This window comes from Embiotoca jacksoni, unplaced genomic scaffold (assembly GCF_022577435.1).
Source record: "Embiotoca jacksoni isolate LCO1_2020_lvr unplaced genomic scaffold, fEmbJac1.0.p SCAF_16, whole genome shotgun sequence".
NCBI lineage: Eukaryota > Metazoa > Chordata > Actinopteri > Embiotocidae > Embiotoca > Embiotoca jacksoni.
Genome location: NW_027185296.1, coordinates 8292210 through 8308537, shown reverse-complemented (window position 1 = coordinate 8308537; position 16328 = coordinate 8292210). Strand labels below are relative to the sequence as shown.

The following is a 16328-nucleotide window of genomic DNA, read 5'->3' as shown; positions in this document are numbered from 1 at the left end:
ATTCCTAGAGAAAACCACTAACATGGTTTATAAACAGAAAAGACTTGAGTTGAACAATGTGTGTGAATGTTTTTGGGAGGACTGGTAGGGGCATAAGTGAGTCCCTCCGGCATGCAAGAGCAGGAAAACAGGAAGGAGATGTTATCTGATGAAACAGTTGATATAAAGAAATACAATTTCCATAAAAAAATTATTGTATTTTCATTTAATTTGTTTATAAATAAATAATAATAAATTATCCAGTGTTTTCTTTGAATAAGTTCTAGATTGATATTCACAGGGACAAAGAAAACAAAAAGTTACTCATGAACTACAAGATAAAATAAAAACAAAATTTTGCTCTCACAAAAACACCACACCGTGATTGTTATTTAAATTAAGATTTAAAAGGAAACCTGATACTGTAAAATATTAATACTTGTTTGAAACCATTGTGATATTACATCATTTCATCCCCGAGTTTAAACTGATGAATACAATCAGTTGTCCGCTTTAGTCTCACTCCTCTCCGCTGTTAAAAGCCCAGAGTGCACCACAGGAAGAAAGACCTTGTCAACACTTCTCATTTACGCTGCAGTATCAGTGTACACAGTGTGAGCACATACTGTACACTGCTGTGACGCACACATATGCATGCTTGTATACACACACACACACAAAGATGGACAGATAAACACAAGTTTACAAAGGATGAAACTGAAGCTGTCTCACTAATTACCTGCTAAGAGCAAAAACACTGGACTCTGCTCACACACACTCGCACTCAGGCACGCACACACACACACACACACACACACACACACACACACACACACACACACACAGCGAGAGAATTTCATTATCCTTTTATACTATGAGAAACCTGACAGGTTTTACTCTGGCTCTGAGAAATGGATTATTTTTTCTGTCTCTCTCTGGATGATCTTATCCTGCTGAGATGAAAAGAAGCCAAGTTGGGTTAGAGAGTATGTGAGAATACCGGGCCTGCAACACACTGATACAGTATTTTCTCTGCTGATCTGCATAAACCCACCGGAGTGAGAATGCAGCTTGGGTGCGAGTGGAAAACTTGACTCTCCTAGAGAGCGAGTGGGCACCAAGAGACCAGATTGGTATTAAAAACTGAGCGTTTTGTGTTGCCGGCCTGAGCTCGGTCTCATACGAGCGGAGAGTGATGGATTGAAAACTCTGCTGGTGGTGCTGGTGGGCAGGATGGGAACTGTGTGGGGATGCGCTGGGAGCTCAGGGGGGCTTCGTGGAGTCTGGTCCTCTGCCAGTTGGGGTATAAAGGTTCAGTGTGAGCGGGGTGCTACAGTTCCCCCTTCTCTCCCTGCTCTTCTCATATTCTCTCTCTCAGCAAAGACATTAAGTCAACAGACAATCAGTCAGCAGGCGGGAGCAGCTTTAATGCTCTACATTCTTGCTTTTACCATCTCTGTGGTCCTTCTATGTCTGCAGTTCTACCTCTTGATGTGCATTTGTCAAAAATAAATCCACAAGGTAGCAGCCGTCCAAAATTAGAAGGGCTGCTGTTGAGCACAAATGTGTGAGAAGAAACCACGCATGCACTCCATGCACTCTGTACGCAGAGTGCATGGAGTGTGTGTGTGTGTGTGTGTGTGTACGCATATGTGTGTGACATCCAGCATCACAACCTGCCTGTTACGAGACACAAGACCTTCTTTACCTCGTAGATTATAGGAGCTGAGGGACCACACTGCCCCTCCCTTTTAACCCCCCCTTATTTCTGCCAGATGTTAACCTGCATATTAGCACTGTGTGTGTGTGTGTGTGTGTGTGTGTGTGTGTGTGTGTTTGTGGGAGTGTAGTACACCCATTACCTCTGTGAGTCAGAGGGTAGCGTAAAAGGTGAACGCTTTATTTTTGCGTGCCTGCACATATTTTTATCCTTCGCTTCAGTCCACTTTTGCTTCATTAAAGAACAACAAAAGTTTTAGAAAGCAGCGTGTGTGTGTGTGTGTGTGTGTGTGTGTGTGTGTGTGTGTGTGTGTGTGTGTGTGTGTGTGTGTGTGTGTGTGTGTGTGTGAGAGAGTGTGTGTGAGTGTGTGTCACAGAGCCAACATGTGGTTCAGATTTCCTTTGTGGCCACATGGGCAAACAGACAGAGAGGCAGAGAAGTCTCAGTAGGAGGCGCTATGGTTCTGCTACAGAACACAACAACACTGGCGCAGTTTAAGTGTATACATTTCTATATGTAAAGCTTTGGTATGACATCAATGTTTATGTTGTATTTTCTGGGTGTTGCATGATTTTTTTGTTTGTTTAATGGAAAACAATATATTTACTCATACTGGTTCTCACCCATGCTCATCTTGATTGGCAGCTTCTCCTTACTGGCTGCTTCCACCAGTTGCCGTCGGACCTCCATCACTGCCTCTTTATGTTTGCTGGTCAGCATTGAGTCCCACAGTGACCTCGCTGCAGATGACCTGATATGTAGAACAATCAAATAGAGTTTAGTCATGGGCAATATAAAATATACACATTGCAACAGAAGATTGTTTTTAACAAGATGAGCAACTGTTGCTGCTCCAGCTTGTTTGTTCATCGTACGCATCCCTACGAGGACAAACACAAAAAGACAACATGGACGTGACTGAGTGCTCGTCTCGGTGATAGAGAGTCTGCTGTTTGGGGAGCGGTGACTCCCCTGTGGGACCTCTCACAGGAAAAAGCTGAAATTAGCATTAGGAATGTTCCCCATCTACCTAAAGCATCTGTGAACCAACATTCCTCTGGACTGATCAGTGCTGTCCCTTTACATCTGCAGAAAAGAAAAAAAGAAAAAAAGAGTCTGGAGACCGAGACTCCGCTTCATGCCATCTCAGGACACATCTCGGTCCCTCGTCTCATTATCCGCCAGGTTACGAAACACACTGATCCACATCTCTGATGGGAACCTGACGACAAGGCATGCGTGTGAGACTGTTACCGTCTGCTGGGAGCTGAAGCAGCTTCAAGTCTTTGAATAAAATAATCAAAGGGTGTCACTGAGTAGCTTCATCATCATTAAATTTAGTGACGGTGACAATTTTCCTTATAAAATGGCCTTTGCATCTGAACATGAGCTAAAGACATATTTTATATCTCTGTCTTAGTTGCTCTCGTCGCAGATTTCTTCCCCTGATAAAAGAACTGACACTTCGCTGTTGGATAAAAGGACTTAAAAAGACCACATTTCTGTCCGCTTTAGACGACTAGTTAGACAGGCAGACATAATGTTCTCCGTTCTGTCAGGAGTGACCAGAAACTGAAAGAGAAAGAGACGTAGAGAGAAAATGGACTGAGGACAGAGAGAGAGACGGTAGGAGGGACCTCGTTGACAAATCCACTCTGTTTTTCTTTTTCTTTCTTGTCTTTTTTTTAAAGCTTTTTTTTTTTTTTCTTCTTCTCTCTCCTCTCGCCTTTTCTCCTTTCTAACTGCTGCCATATGTTTAATATCAGATGTAATCTGTTCCAGACCATGGGCTGGGGCTGGATGGGGAGGAGAGGGGCTCACACTGGGATGCCCGCCATCTTCACACTAGAACTAGACACAAAGACCAGCAGCAGACCAGGATAAGAGTTTCACGTAAAGACGAATACAGCTAAAAAAAAAAAAGAATGAAAAGAAATAAAAAGTTAAATCAGGTATTTAATAACAATCTCTTGGTTTGCAGAAGTTTTGATTGAGACATGAATATGAGGTAAATCACCCCAGCTATTGGTCAAGACCTCTGACCAACATCTGACACAAAAACACTTTCCTAATCTTGCAGAAAAACACTTGATGATGTCTTACAACTGCTACGATTGTGCAAATCATTAAGTCCCACATGCTTGACATGGCTGAAATACCAATAGTGTGACTTGGCGAGGCCATATGTGAGCAGCCACGAGTGTGTGTGTGCTTCAGGGTGTGTGCACATACATCTGTATACGTTTGCGCACAACCTTCTGCATCCTCGTCTGTTCCTGGACGTTGGAGGGCCTCAGCAGAGTGTGGGTGAAATATGGTTCTCATTTGGCTTTTTGCCCACCCAGCCCCCCTCCAACACCAACAACACCACCGCCGCAGGCCCACTCTCCTGGTGCTTTCCTAGGGCCATTTGGTCAGACGAAGGTGGGGGTTTGAGGTGGACTGGAGGGGTGAGGGGTGAGGGGTGAGGTTTATATTGGCAGGTTGCGAGACAGGCTCCATAACCAGCCAGAAACCTTGTTGAGTAACTGCTCTACAATGGAAAGGGGTGCGCAGGGCAGGGGCCCGGGAATCTGGGGCTTGTGTGCTCGGTCATCTGCGTGGCTGTGGGGCTCCCTCGGCTGAAAGGGCTGCTCTGATACAGACTGAAGGGGGCACTCTCGCTCTTGACTTGTGCACACCGTGGTGGACATCCTCTCCGGCTTGCTTGGACAGGATGGGTGGGTGTATTTGGAGAGTGTGAGTGTTTGTGTCCATACTCAAATTCCACTCGATGTGTAAAGAGTGCCGTACCATTAAAGGTAGTTCAGCATCAAATACCGTGGCTTAAAGAGGAACACATGTACTACGGTGAAGATTGAACACGTACGTGCCCATTAAAGTGCTGAACAACCTCCTACCAGGTCCAAGTCACTAATGACTGGGGGGGTGAGGAGGGGGATACTGTTCCTGGAAGTGTGTGATGCATTCTGACTCAGGGTTTCTTCAATTTACTCCTCATCCTGCGGCCCCCTCGTTGTTTGGTCGAACATGCGCGTGTACGCACTGTGTTTATTTCTTTACTCTGACACACACACACACACACACACACACACACACACACACAGAAACTCAAGTAAAATTCCATATTCATGACAGGATTCCGAAGTGAGTCATACTATTCAAACACACTGTACAATTGAGGATGCGTCAAGGATGAGTTTTGAAAGGTCGGTTTAACCAAATTTACTAATAAAAGAATATACTTTGAGTGGTTCCTAACTGTTTCACCAGCCTGTTATGCTAATATATATGAGTTTTACCAGTAGGTCTACATTCTGACCCTGAGCTATGGTCATGAGCATTGGGGGCTCAGCCTTAAAAGATATGGTGAGGAGCTTCCCCACCCAGAGGGAGAAGATATTTGAGATTTCAGCTGTCAATGAAATATAAGAGGTGAATGGAATTATGCTTGTGGTGCTCAAAGCATTAGTAAAAGTAAAATAACATCACACTAAATTTACTGTGTCATGGTTCTATGCCCCTGTCAACCAGTCAAGTTGCTGTTCACATCCATAAGATAGATGAAGTTAAGACTTTGAAGTAATCATTATGTGTTCAAATGCTTGGCCAATAAAACTGATTCTAATAGAACACCAAGTTGTAGTGATGACAGCAGGCAAGGCTTCAAATATAGATGTTGCTGCGAAGAATCCACAAATTATAAAATGCGGATGCTTCATAGACACATCTTCAACCTGACAGCACAGAATAAGCCTCCGGCCACAACCTTCGCCGATGAGAAGGCATACAAATTCAGCAGCAACACTTTTCTTATAAGAATGTGCCCTTATTACTACAAATATTCCACTTTTTATGCCATTTCCTAGAGAGTATTTCCGCTCCAAAAAAGTAGCGTCAATAAAACTTTTGGAGTCTGCACACCACATAAAAATAAGAGAAACAACAATTCTTGAGTGGTTTCAGCACCACATGAAATTTCTGCATGTCAAATTGAAATGGTTGGTGGCAAAAAATCTGAGAGACAGATTTCTTAAAATCTTTAAACTATCTCCATATCGAAATCCAACCAGAGGTAAGTGAAAATAATTGCATTAATTTGGTTAATCTGAAAATGAAAATAGTAAATCCGGTTGTCTTTAATGTAACAGTTCTACTTAGTTTGGTTAGCTGAGAAACTTCATGCAACAGATCACAGCTCATAAATATTTGACATGACTTAATGGAGTGTGTCAGCCTTTGTACAGCAAGTCGCATTAACAACCTACAGTACAGCACACTCCAGTGCGAATGAAGGACTGCCCTTAATGTGATGGAGATTGTCAAAACTTCACACTTAGCAGACTGCAAAACCAAACTGTAATCTATTACCAATTGCACACGTTTCACGTGACCTGTAGACTTTCCGACAGGACTACATGTAACCCACACAGCCTGATAGAATTGCGCAACATCAGCGCCATCCCTTACTGAGTTATTTTATGGAGTGTGTTTAATGAGGCAAAAAACACTGTCCGTTTCCTGTAAACATCCCCATGTAGCACAGGACATAACACGAGAGAGAAACCAGACCTGGCCTTGAGTGTCTGTGTGTTCTGGAAAGTGGGACAAATGACCCAGCGGATTTATGAAGAGAGAAAGAGGGAGAGGGAGAGGAGTTCTGTAGGAAGTGAGGAAAGGATGGGAGAGGCCCAAAAATGAAACACACCAGCACAGACGTAACAGGAGATCTCAGTGGCCAACTATCTCTCAGTGACGCGAGTTTCACAGTCAGTTCTTGGTATTCTTATACTAAACTCAAAAAGAACTGAAAAATACATCATTGTTTAAGGGGAACTCCTCTGATTTTATACATCAAAGTCTGTTTACAGCTCATGGGGAGTACTGCTGCAAGTGAAAACAGTTGTATGAACCCTTTAGTGTCTCCGGAGGGAGCCGAGTGTAGTCCTCAAGTGATGTCACTTGTGTCAGCGTTAGTTGGTGCTGATGACTATGAGTATATAAATGAACAGGTGGTGTGGAGTCAGAAAGAAGTGAATTTACCAAACCTCTGTAGCTCGCTCCTTAATTCTGGCTGAGGTTAGTGGCTAATGTCTACATTAGCAGCAACTACTATAGCATGCTTTGAAGATCCAATACTCTCTAAAGTGTATGTCATGCAATAGAGCCAATAAAAATAAATGGAATAGTCAAAGTTGTCTTATTGATGTTTAAGGTTTATTGTTTGATTTACGATGTCAACTCAAGCTTAGTTTTGATCTGCTACTGTTTGCCCTGTTAAAGTCACTGCATTTTGCGTAAACGCAAACTCAACACCTCCTGTATTCATTTCAAATTAAAAGCCGTCTTGCGTCTCTCTACATTTCTTAACAAGGTTTTATTGTGAAATCTTTGCAGGAACCTGAAATCGGACCTTAAATCTTCAGATAAGAAATCCAGAACTATTGCATGTAAGCTTGCGACTGTGGGAACAGTGGTTGCACACCTTCAGAAACAGCAGCAACTTAACCGTGAGTGCGCCAATGCTCTCTAACCAGAAGTGGGACGTTCCCAAATGGGAACTTTCCCAATTCCCAGCTGCCTGAACGCATTACCAGTCTCATTAAGAGTGAACTTGGTCCCCCGTCTGCTTATTTAAAACCTGTTGCCAGAAACTTGGGAGTAATGTTTGACTCTCAGTTAAGCTTTGAAGCACCGATCAAAAAAATTTGCTTCCTTCAATTAAGAACCATCTCCATAATCAAACCCATACTGTCACACTCTGACCTGGAAAAAGTAATTAATGCACTCATTTTCTCTCGACTCGACTACTGCAACTTCCTCCTTTCTGGCATAAACCAATAATCAATCTCCCGCCTCCAACTAGTCCAGAATGCAGCAGCCAGGCTTCTTACTGATTTTAACAGACGACATCACATTACTCCAGCTCTGGCCTCTCTCCACTGGCTCCCGGTTGGTTTTAGAATTGATTTTAAGATTTTGTTGATCACTTTTAAGGCCCGCCTCAGTCTGGCCCCAAGCTACATTATTGAAATGATAGCCCCATAAGAGCCAACTTGCAGCCTTAGATCCTCCGGTGGGGCCCTTTTGGCCGTTCCAAAGTTGAGACTTAAATCAAAGGGTGACCGTGCTTTTGCCATTAGGGCCCCTCGACTTTGGAACGACATACCTGAGATAAGGCTTGCAGAATAATTAACTTCTTTTAAATCACTTCTTAAAACACATTTTTATAGAATTGCTTTTAAGTGATGTCGTCATTTTATGCAGTTCTTTTGTTCCCCTGTTTTTGTTTGTTTATTTTATTCATTTATTTATTTGTTTATTTTCTATTCCATTTGCTCATTTTGGTTATTTGTTTGGTTTTGTTGTATTCATTACCTTTATGTTATGGTCTTTTTTGCCTCCTGTTTTCTTAAATGTTTACCGGTATTGACGTGATGTATGACTATGCTTTGCTTCTCTGTAGAGCACTTTGTAAACTCTGTTTTTAAAGGTGCTATATAAATAAGGTTATTATTATTATTATTATTATTATTATTATTATTATTATTATTATTAGGCCCAACTGTTGACAGTCAAGTTGCATTGTGGATAATGTTGGCACTTTGATAAGGAGGAAGAATGCTTCAAAAAATAACTCACTAAAAAAGTAACATACGTAAAAATACATAAATACATAATGTGCGTTCCATCTGTACAATACAGGTGAAATACTGTCAGTAGTCCAGACAAAGCTACAGTAAAAACATTTTAGAAACTCTTGCAGAAAGACAGAATAATAAAATGTGCCAGATGTTGAGAAATGTCTTCCTCCCCTCATGTGTCTTGGAAATTTTACCATTTCAAATGAAAGACAGCAGTAGGGGATCTTTGAAGGAGAGGGGCCCGGAGAAAGAAAAGTACCATCTTTGGGGGTGTTTTATCAACTTCCTGAATAAATGTGCACACTCCTTCCCAAGTAGAAAGTGAGTTCTGTAGCAAAAATTAAACCACAGAGGAGAAGACAGACCACAAGACAGAATAGGTTATGTTATCTAAGTCTTGATGGGAACACGGAGTACAAGCTGTTCAGGTGTGAGTAATCTACTTGAGTGATTTAGTGTGGCTTTCAGCTCGAGATAGCTTCGACACAGGAAGAGAAAACAGAGTTAGGCAGTGAATGAAAGCGACACAACATCAGGACCAGGAGACACATCAGCTCACTTGAATCCTAAAATATGGCGACAAATCTGCATCCCCAATGCTAAATTTTGATATCAACTTTATTTTGTATATAACTATGGCTGGTTATCGTTTAAAAAATAATGACACTTCTCCTGATACCTTGACTTTGATATCTGCTCTTGAACCCTACTTTTTTCAATATCAATTTGATTAAGTCCATTTTAATAAAAATGAAATTGTATTACTCAATATGGTATAAAATCTTCAGTTTTAATGCAGTTTACTGTAGCTGCAACTAACAGATGTCCCTTGAATGCCTTAAATGCTAATTATTGGTAGATGCTACAATTCGCTGATGTTCCCTAAACGCCTCAAATGCTATTGGTAGGTAATAGCTAGCCAACTGCACACAGAGAAGGCTCTAGTTTCTAAGACGCACGCAACTCAGACATCAGTGTGGCCAAAAATTGGTTTGAAAAGAATGAAATTAATGTACGTGGGCGGGCTGCCAGGTGGAGGCTCTAAAAAAAACTAAAGGTTGTGGCTCGCTGACGTCGATTTACCCTCGTGTAAACGTAACAAAAGATGTGTTGTAAAACGACTTAGTGTGGATGTAGCTTAGGTATGGAAATATGGTCCTAAATGAAAGTACATTTTTTGATAGTAGATGGTACCAAAGCAATTTGGTCACAATTGGGACATAAAAACATTGACATTGGGTACCCTTCAGGGGAAGCTGATCAAATCTGCATGACAAAATATGAAAGGAACCAAACTGTGTTGCTCTTGCAGAAAGGTGCATATGGTTCGGATTAAGAAGTCGCTCCCTTTTTATAAAAGGACAAGAGAAGACATCCAAATTACTGTGTGACTGTTTTAGTTTGAGCTTCACTCTACACTACATTGCAATGATAAAAGACACAAACAAAATTGGGTCTCACACTTTGGTATGGCAATTCTCTTTCCTTGAAATGAAAAAGCAATTTTCTATGGCCATGACAACCCCCGCTTTCAGCATACATTCTGTATAAACGTTGGCTATTTATTTTCCACAGACTAACATTTATCTTCAGCAGCAGGTTCGGCCTTGAGGAGAGTGGAACATGGAAACTAGTTACTGTAAGAATGAAGTCCTCAACAGGCTGATATTTGGTAGTGCTGAACAGTGTTGGTCTCAGAGTCTTGTTGACAAGTGACGGTAGGATGGAATGGATGATTGACGAGCGGATCGTTGTGGCCTCTGCAGTAAAGCAGGAATTACACCAGACCACTTTGGTGAAGAGGGAGCTGAACTGGAAGGCGAAGCTTTCGATTTACCAGTCGATCTACGTACTGACCCTCACCTATGGTCGTGAGCTTTGGGTAGTCACCTAAAGAATGAGATCGCAGATACAAACAGCTGAAATGAGTTTTTTTCCAACAGTGGCCAGGCTCAGTTAGGGGTTTGGCGTGCCCAGTAGTGCTACTGCTCCTTCACATCGAAAACAGCCAGTTGAGGTGGTTCAGGCATCGGATTAGGATACTTCCTGGGTACCTTCCATTGGAGATTTTCCAGGGACATAAAACTGGTAGGAGACCCCGGGATAGACCCAGAACAGCTGGAGGGATTATATAACTCATCCAGCCTGGGAATGCCTTGGGATCTCCAGGATGAGCTGGACAATGTTGCTGGAAAGAGGGGTGTCAGGGTTAACTTGTTCAACCTTCTGCCACTGAGACCTGACACTGGATAAGCAGTGGAAAGTGGATGAATGGATTAACAGTGCTTGTCCCTCATTCAAACAAACCTTCCATTACAAACTGAATAGGCAACCCTGAATGGAGTAGAGATGTTATTTAGCCTATAAATTACTTGAAAGATATCATCTTCTTTCAGCTGTTTGTGCCACTGTTCACTGTCCAAGTATAGAATGGCAAAACAATCTCTACCCTATAAGGAACCACCACAGAATGGACGTTGCCACTTCTCATACCCCCTTCTTATTCTTGGTGCGATAAAGACAGGGTTAGCTATCCTCAGCTGCCTGTCATTTTCTCCTTCCTCTCCCCGCTCTACTATCTCTGCCGTTTTTGTTCCCATACTGCCTGAACTCAAATAAGTGTGCCTGTCATTTTTATTCATGCTCATATTTCCCAGCTGGGACAGAAATAAGGTGTTTTTCCTCATTCCTGGCGGTACGCATGCAGGATCTGCAGGGCAGATTTGGGGAAATGGCAGCCTCACTGTGTTTTCTCATGGCAGGGTGCGGTCCGTTGCTCTGTCTGGCTCGATCTCAGCAGCTCCCTAGGCAGACCCCAGAGCACCTTGGCCACCCGTACTCGCTCCTGCCCACACTCCCACCACAGCATCAAGGTCTACGGCGGCCAGATGATGGGGGTGCTGGGTTCAGTCTGACACTGAAGGGAAACTTGGTGCCCTCTGCCAATGGGGTTCATTCGTTCAATCCAGGATCAAAAGGGCTGTGAAGCCAAGCACAGCAAATTACACAGACTGAGCTGGACGGTACAGACTGGGCTGGACGGTACCTGACCACAAACACACATACACAAGCTCGCAAAACAACACTTTCACTGCCACCTACACTCAACATCTTTCTATACACAGCAAACTAGACATGCTGGCAGAATTTAATAACTTAAAAAGAAGCCCAAGTAGAGGAGTGGAGTAACAAAAAACCTCCACAGGCAAAGTGTGTGTGTGTGTGTGTGTGTGTGTGTGTGTGTGTGTGTGTGTGTGTGTGTGTGTGTGAGAGAGAGAGAGAGAGTACAGACACCCCCACAAAGTCTACTTTTTCTCTAGCATGATTACTGGAACCACAGAGTGAAAGTCAGGTTGTAGGACAAGGAAAATTCTCACCAGGTTATGAAAGACAATACGACAGTAATTGCAAAGTAAGTGTGGGGTCCGTGCCTGTAGAGTTAGAATCAACAACCACCCACAGAATGTTTGAGACACAGTAATTTATAAAAATATCCTGGAATTACTGAGGGAAATATCCTAGAAAAGGTCCAAATTAGGTCCGCACCTAATATTTAAAAGCTTGAACTGGTCCACACAACAAAACCAATCAAAACACACTGTGGTCCGGGGCTAAAAATAGTTCAACAAATCATAGGTGTATAAACATTCAATTGGCGGGAACTTATTATATAGACAATCAAACCACACAGAGCCAGCAGGGTCTACTGCTTTGTACGGTTCACATTGTGCAACAACAACAATCCCTTTTATTAATGCTTGCTTTTGCACCTTTAGTAGAATAAGGACAGGTTAACATATACACCTCTAAGAATGTGTTTGCAGAGCCCTGTGTCGAACACATTAGAGTGATTGACTCTGCCTGTGATGAGCTGTGCAATTGAAGGCAGTTAAAAAAAAGTGGGAACTCTAGGCTTCTTTCTTTCTCTGCCTCGACAGCACTTCAATCTCCTAAACATCTGTGATAAGGCTCAACTGGGCCATCTGCTCAGAGATAGCACAGGCAATAACACTCCTGCTGATCTGGCTGGCCCAGATCAGACACGTACTCCATATAGGCACAGCGGCTGCCACTTACTTAGTGCTACTTATGACTTTCAGCTCTACTTCCACGTCTGCATGTATGTGTATGAGCCACTGCTAGAACTTGTACACATGTTTAAATTGATCATCTGAATGTCGAGAGGTCCGGCGTTTGGCTGAGACTCTGGTCATATTTGGTGAAAAGATTTAGAACAATGATTGCAAACGATAGACTGTATATAAAAATCAGAGTCTGAAATGTGAAGCCAAAGCAGAAGAGCCTTGCAGTGCAATACCATGGATGGCCACAAGGGGCGGGCCCCCCAAAAAAACTCTGGCTCCATAGACTGCCATTCAAAAAGCATCAAAATAAATGTTATCTTCAAATCATTAAGGTGTCATTTGCTAAATTCACTCCTTTTGATAAGTGCTCTGGTGGTCCTTCTGAAAATAATTCCATAATAAATAAGATGTTAGGCCTCAAAAAGCTGTATGTTTGTGGGAGTGCCTTGTTTGATTGACGTGCCTGAAGGAGGGCGGAAATAGTGTCCATGGGTTCTCGGGATCCATGCCTCGCTCCTCCGCCGCTCATCCAAATATGGTCACTTGGAGCTCCAAATAATGATGGTGACACTCAAAATGCCAGACTTAATGCTTCAAAATGGCAGTTAACAAACCAACGGGTCGGTTACCGCCTGTTGCAGCTGGGACTGCAGCCTCTGTACAGCTACCAATCTCTCCCTGGGGTGCCCTGTCTGAAATGCCTCCATCCATCACCATCTAACTTCTTGTAGACAGACATTGCAAGAGGTTGAGCTTGTTGCTGCCGCATCTGGCACACTATGTGAAGGCATTTCAAGAGAGTACTCAGATGTGTTTGTGCAACCAAGACAATCAGAACAACTACAGTGACTTGAGATATTTATTTGTGGGTATACTGTGGATGTCTGATCAATATGTACCAGTTGAGCCCCCATCCGAGGGTCGGTGCAACCTGGCCCTGCTATGCTCACATTATCTGCTACTGCACACACGGTCTAAACAACACTGACTTAGACGGGTTCCATTACAACAGAACCTCCTCCATAGAACCTCCCTCCTGCATTCAGTATAGTGGTCAGTCATACTGCATGACAGCTCCGGCCACAAAACTCCTCTTGTCAGCCAAAGTCTTTTCCTCCAGCAACCACATAAAGGGGCAAATCCGGAGTCAAATGCATGATGTAGGACTAATCCCTGCCATGTACAACAGCTCTACTGCAGGCGCCTAACATGTGCGTCTGCAGAGCCGAGACCAGGGGCAAGCTTCACTGAACCACAGACAACTTAATGTTGGTCATGTGCCACTCATCCCTCTCAATGGGGGATGGAGGGGGGTGGCTCTCTGGCTGGTGAGTGTCCGTTTGTGCAATGAGTGGGTGTTTGGCCAGGTGGGAAAAGTATGCAAAATTGTATGATTTGGCTGAGTCAAATGAAGTGTGGAATAGATAGGATTAATATTCTGTGGGGAGGAGATTTAGGAAATATCTGCCATGCTTCTCAGGAACTAAACTCTTTCTGGGTGGCATTTTAGCCATTGCCAAATTACTTTTTAAAAAGTTCAAATGTTTTTTTCTGGTTCGTTTGTAATTTTTTTTTCACTGGAAGAAAGGAGCTGCTGCATGTAAGGTAAATTACATATTGTACAACGTATGTCAAACCAGCTATAGTAGACTTTCTGAATCTGTCGGTGGGATCTTGCTCTCCCAATGGGAGCATGGGAAGGAGCTTAAAATCATGACGAATTCTTTCTGAGGAAGGTGAGGTCGGATTGAATTAAAATAATTTATCAGTGTTTGCAGTTCTGAAATCAGCCAACCTACCCAAGGCAAATACATTTAATTGGAGAGAGGCACATGTCTGCAAAACAAAAAATTTAACTTCATTTTGTAACATTTGTTAAAGGTCCCATATTTTACAGTTTTCTTTATATTTTACATACTTTTGGAGTTCTACCAAGAATAGGCCATTTTGTGTCTGTCTTTAAAAGGCACATTTATATAAATGACACTCTTCTGATTGGCTGACTTTTTTCTGAGTGACCGCCATCCAGGCCAATCACAGGTTTTCTTTGAGCTTGTAGCTTGCTAGCTTCACCTCACAAAGATTGCTTGATGTCTTCTCCTGGACAAAAGGTTGGACAGTGGACAGGAGGTTGGACAGTGGACAAAAGGTTGGACAGTGGGCGAAGCCGAAGGAGGACTTATACGTGTGAGTTTGTGAACTTACAGAAGTCCAAATGGCTTATCATAATGGTAAAGTTGCTACATACAGGCTGTGAGTATTTCTCCATGGACTTAGCGCTATAAATTATTTGTTTCAGCTGACGGCTGAAAAAAGTTGTGATGAAAGTCTTAGTAAATGATTCTAACTACTGATTGTGTATGTAATACATAGTGAACTGCTGTAAATAAATATTATTAAACTGTAGAGACATGAAGCACTCACTGGGTCTGTGCAACACAGCCGGGGGCCAGGGTGTTTTGGCAGTGTGGGGTTTGCCGCAGATTTGTGAGCTCCAGCATGTCCACATGCACATCCGTCACATGACCAGGTAAGGGTTTGAGCACGGTCAAAATCTTCTCCACCAGGTTGTCGCCATGGTGACCAACGGCCCCTGTGAATCAAGAAATTGAGGATTTAAAAAGAGCAAATATCTATTCGGTGCACAGTAGCAATTATTAGAGATGTATGAACACCACTATATGGATGTTATAGTGGTCTCAGAGCACTCCAGCAGTTCAAGCTATCAACACGATGAATAAAGCCTGAGCAGGGAAGTGATAAAGATTCAGCACAATGCAGAACGATCAAACAAAACGGTCCGAGATTTCACCTGTAAGATCCATTGTTCGGTCCACAAAGATGATTGACGCCTTGTTAGGGGCCGTCTTCCTTCGGTTCTTTGCTTGAGGATGACTGGCCAGTTCCCCTGCTATGATGCGGCTCATCGGACCCACAGCGAAGCTCTCCTCCCTCGTACCTGTGGCCTCAAACATGGAGTTCAATGCTGAAGCCAAGGATTTGACTTCAATCTGCAATTGGGTGGGGAGAGAGTTCATGTCTACGTCATTCAGGCTTCCAAATTTCTTCTTCTCGGGTCGTTTTGCATTTATCGTCTCCAGGTCTGTGGAGAGCAGCGGGAACAGGTGCGCAAACGCGGGTGTGACGATAAGCTGCTGTGCCACAGGGGCGAAGACCACCGGGACGTGCACGACTTCAGCCGTGTAGTTCATGTCCCCCATCCACTCGCAGAGCTTCTCTTCAAACTGCTCGAACACCGGGTTTCCTTCCATTTCTGTCGTCACGTTGTTGGCGAGCAGGTGCACGGAGTGAGCCACGGCGGTGATGACCACGCAGTACTGAAAGTGACTGAGGGATACGACGTCTTTAACGATGTCAACCGTCCTACCCTTCAGCAACGTGCTCACGACGAACACCGCTTTGGGCTCAGTCACGCTGCACGCTTCGAAGCTGGAAAACGGCTTTAAATTTCGGGCTCCAGCCTCCAACAGAGCGGCAGCTCCGCCGCTCCAGTGCAGAACCTCCGCGCACTTGTCATCCATAAAAACAACAGCTTTCTTTACCTTCGACAGCACCTTCTCCCACATCTGGAGCGGAAAGTCCTCGCTCGTCAACATTTCGCTGAATGCAACGAAACGAGAGACGCATCGGAGATGTTTGCTAAACTAGCTCCGACAAAACAAACACGCGAGTCTCTCAATGGTGACGTGGCAATCGCGCGTCGCAGCTTCAACACGTCACCCTAACGTTAACTCGTTGCTGTAGCAACAGGCAGCATCCCGACAAGCGTGAACACGCTGCAGTTACAGTAATCGATGAGTTACGCGATATGATCATACAATTTGATAATATTTATATAAACCATATTTCAGTCTGACAAGTTTAAAAGGAATTCAAAAG

At 43.4% G+C, this 16328-nt stretch overlaps 1 protein-coding gene across 1 annotated transcript in view; it reads right to left on the bottom strand.

The window, feature by feature from the left end:
- The window catches only part of scfd2 (sec1 family domain containing 2), a 100168-nt gene extending 84052 nt beyond the window's left edge, over window positions 1-16116 (bottom strand). The window contains exons 1-3 of the mRNA XM_069150701.1: window positions 15241-16116; window positions 14853-15021; window positions 2323-2450 (exon numbers count right to left, since the gene is read on the bottom strand). Coding sequence (XP_069006802.1) covers window positions 2323-2450; window positions 14853-15021; window positions 15241-16045 — 1102 coding nt within the window. The 5' untranslated portion in view covers window positions 16046-16116. The remainder of the gene's footprint in view (window positions 1-2322; window positions 2451-14852; window positions 15022-15240) is intronic.
- Window positions 16117-16328: the final 212 nt, after the last annotated feature.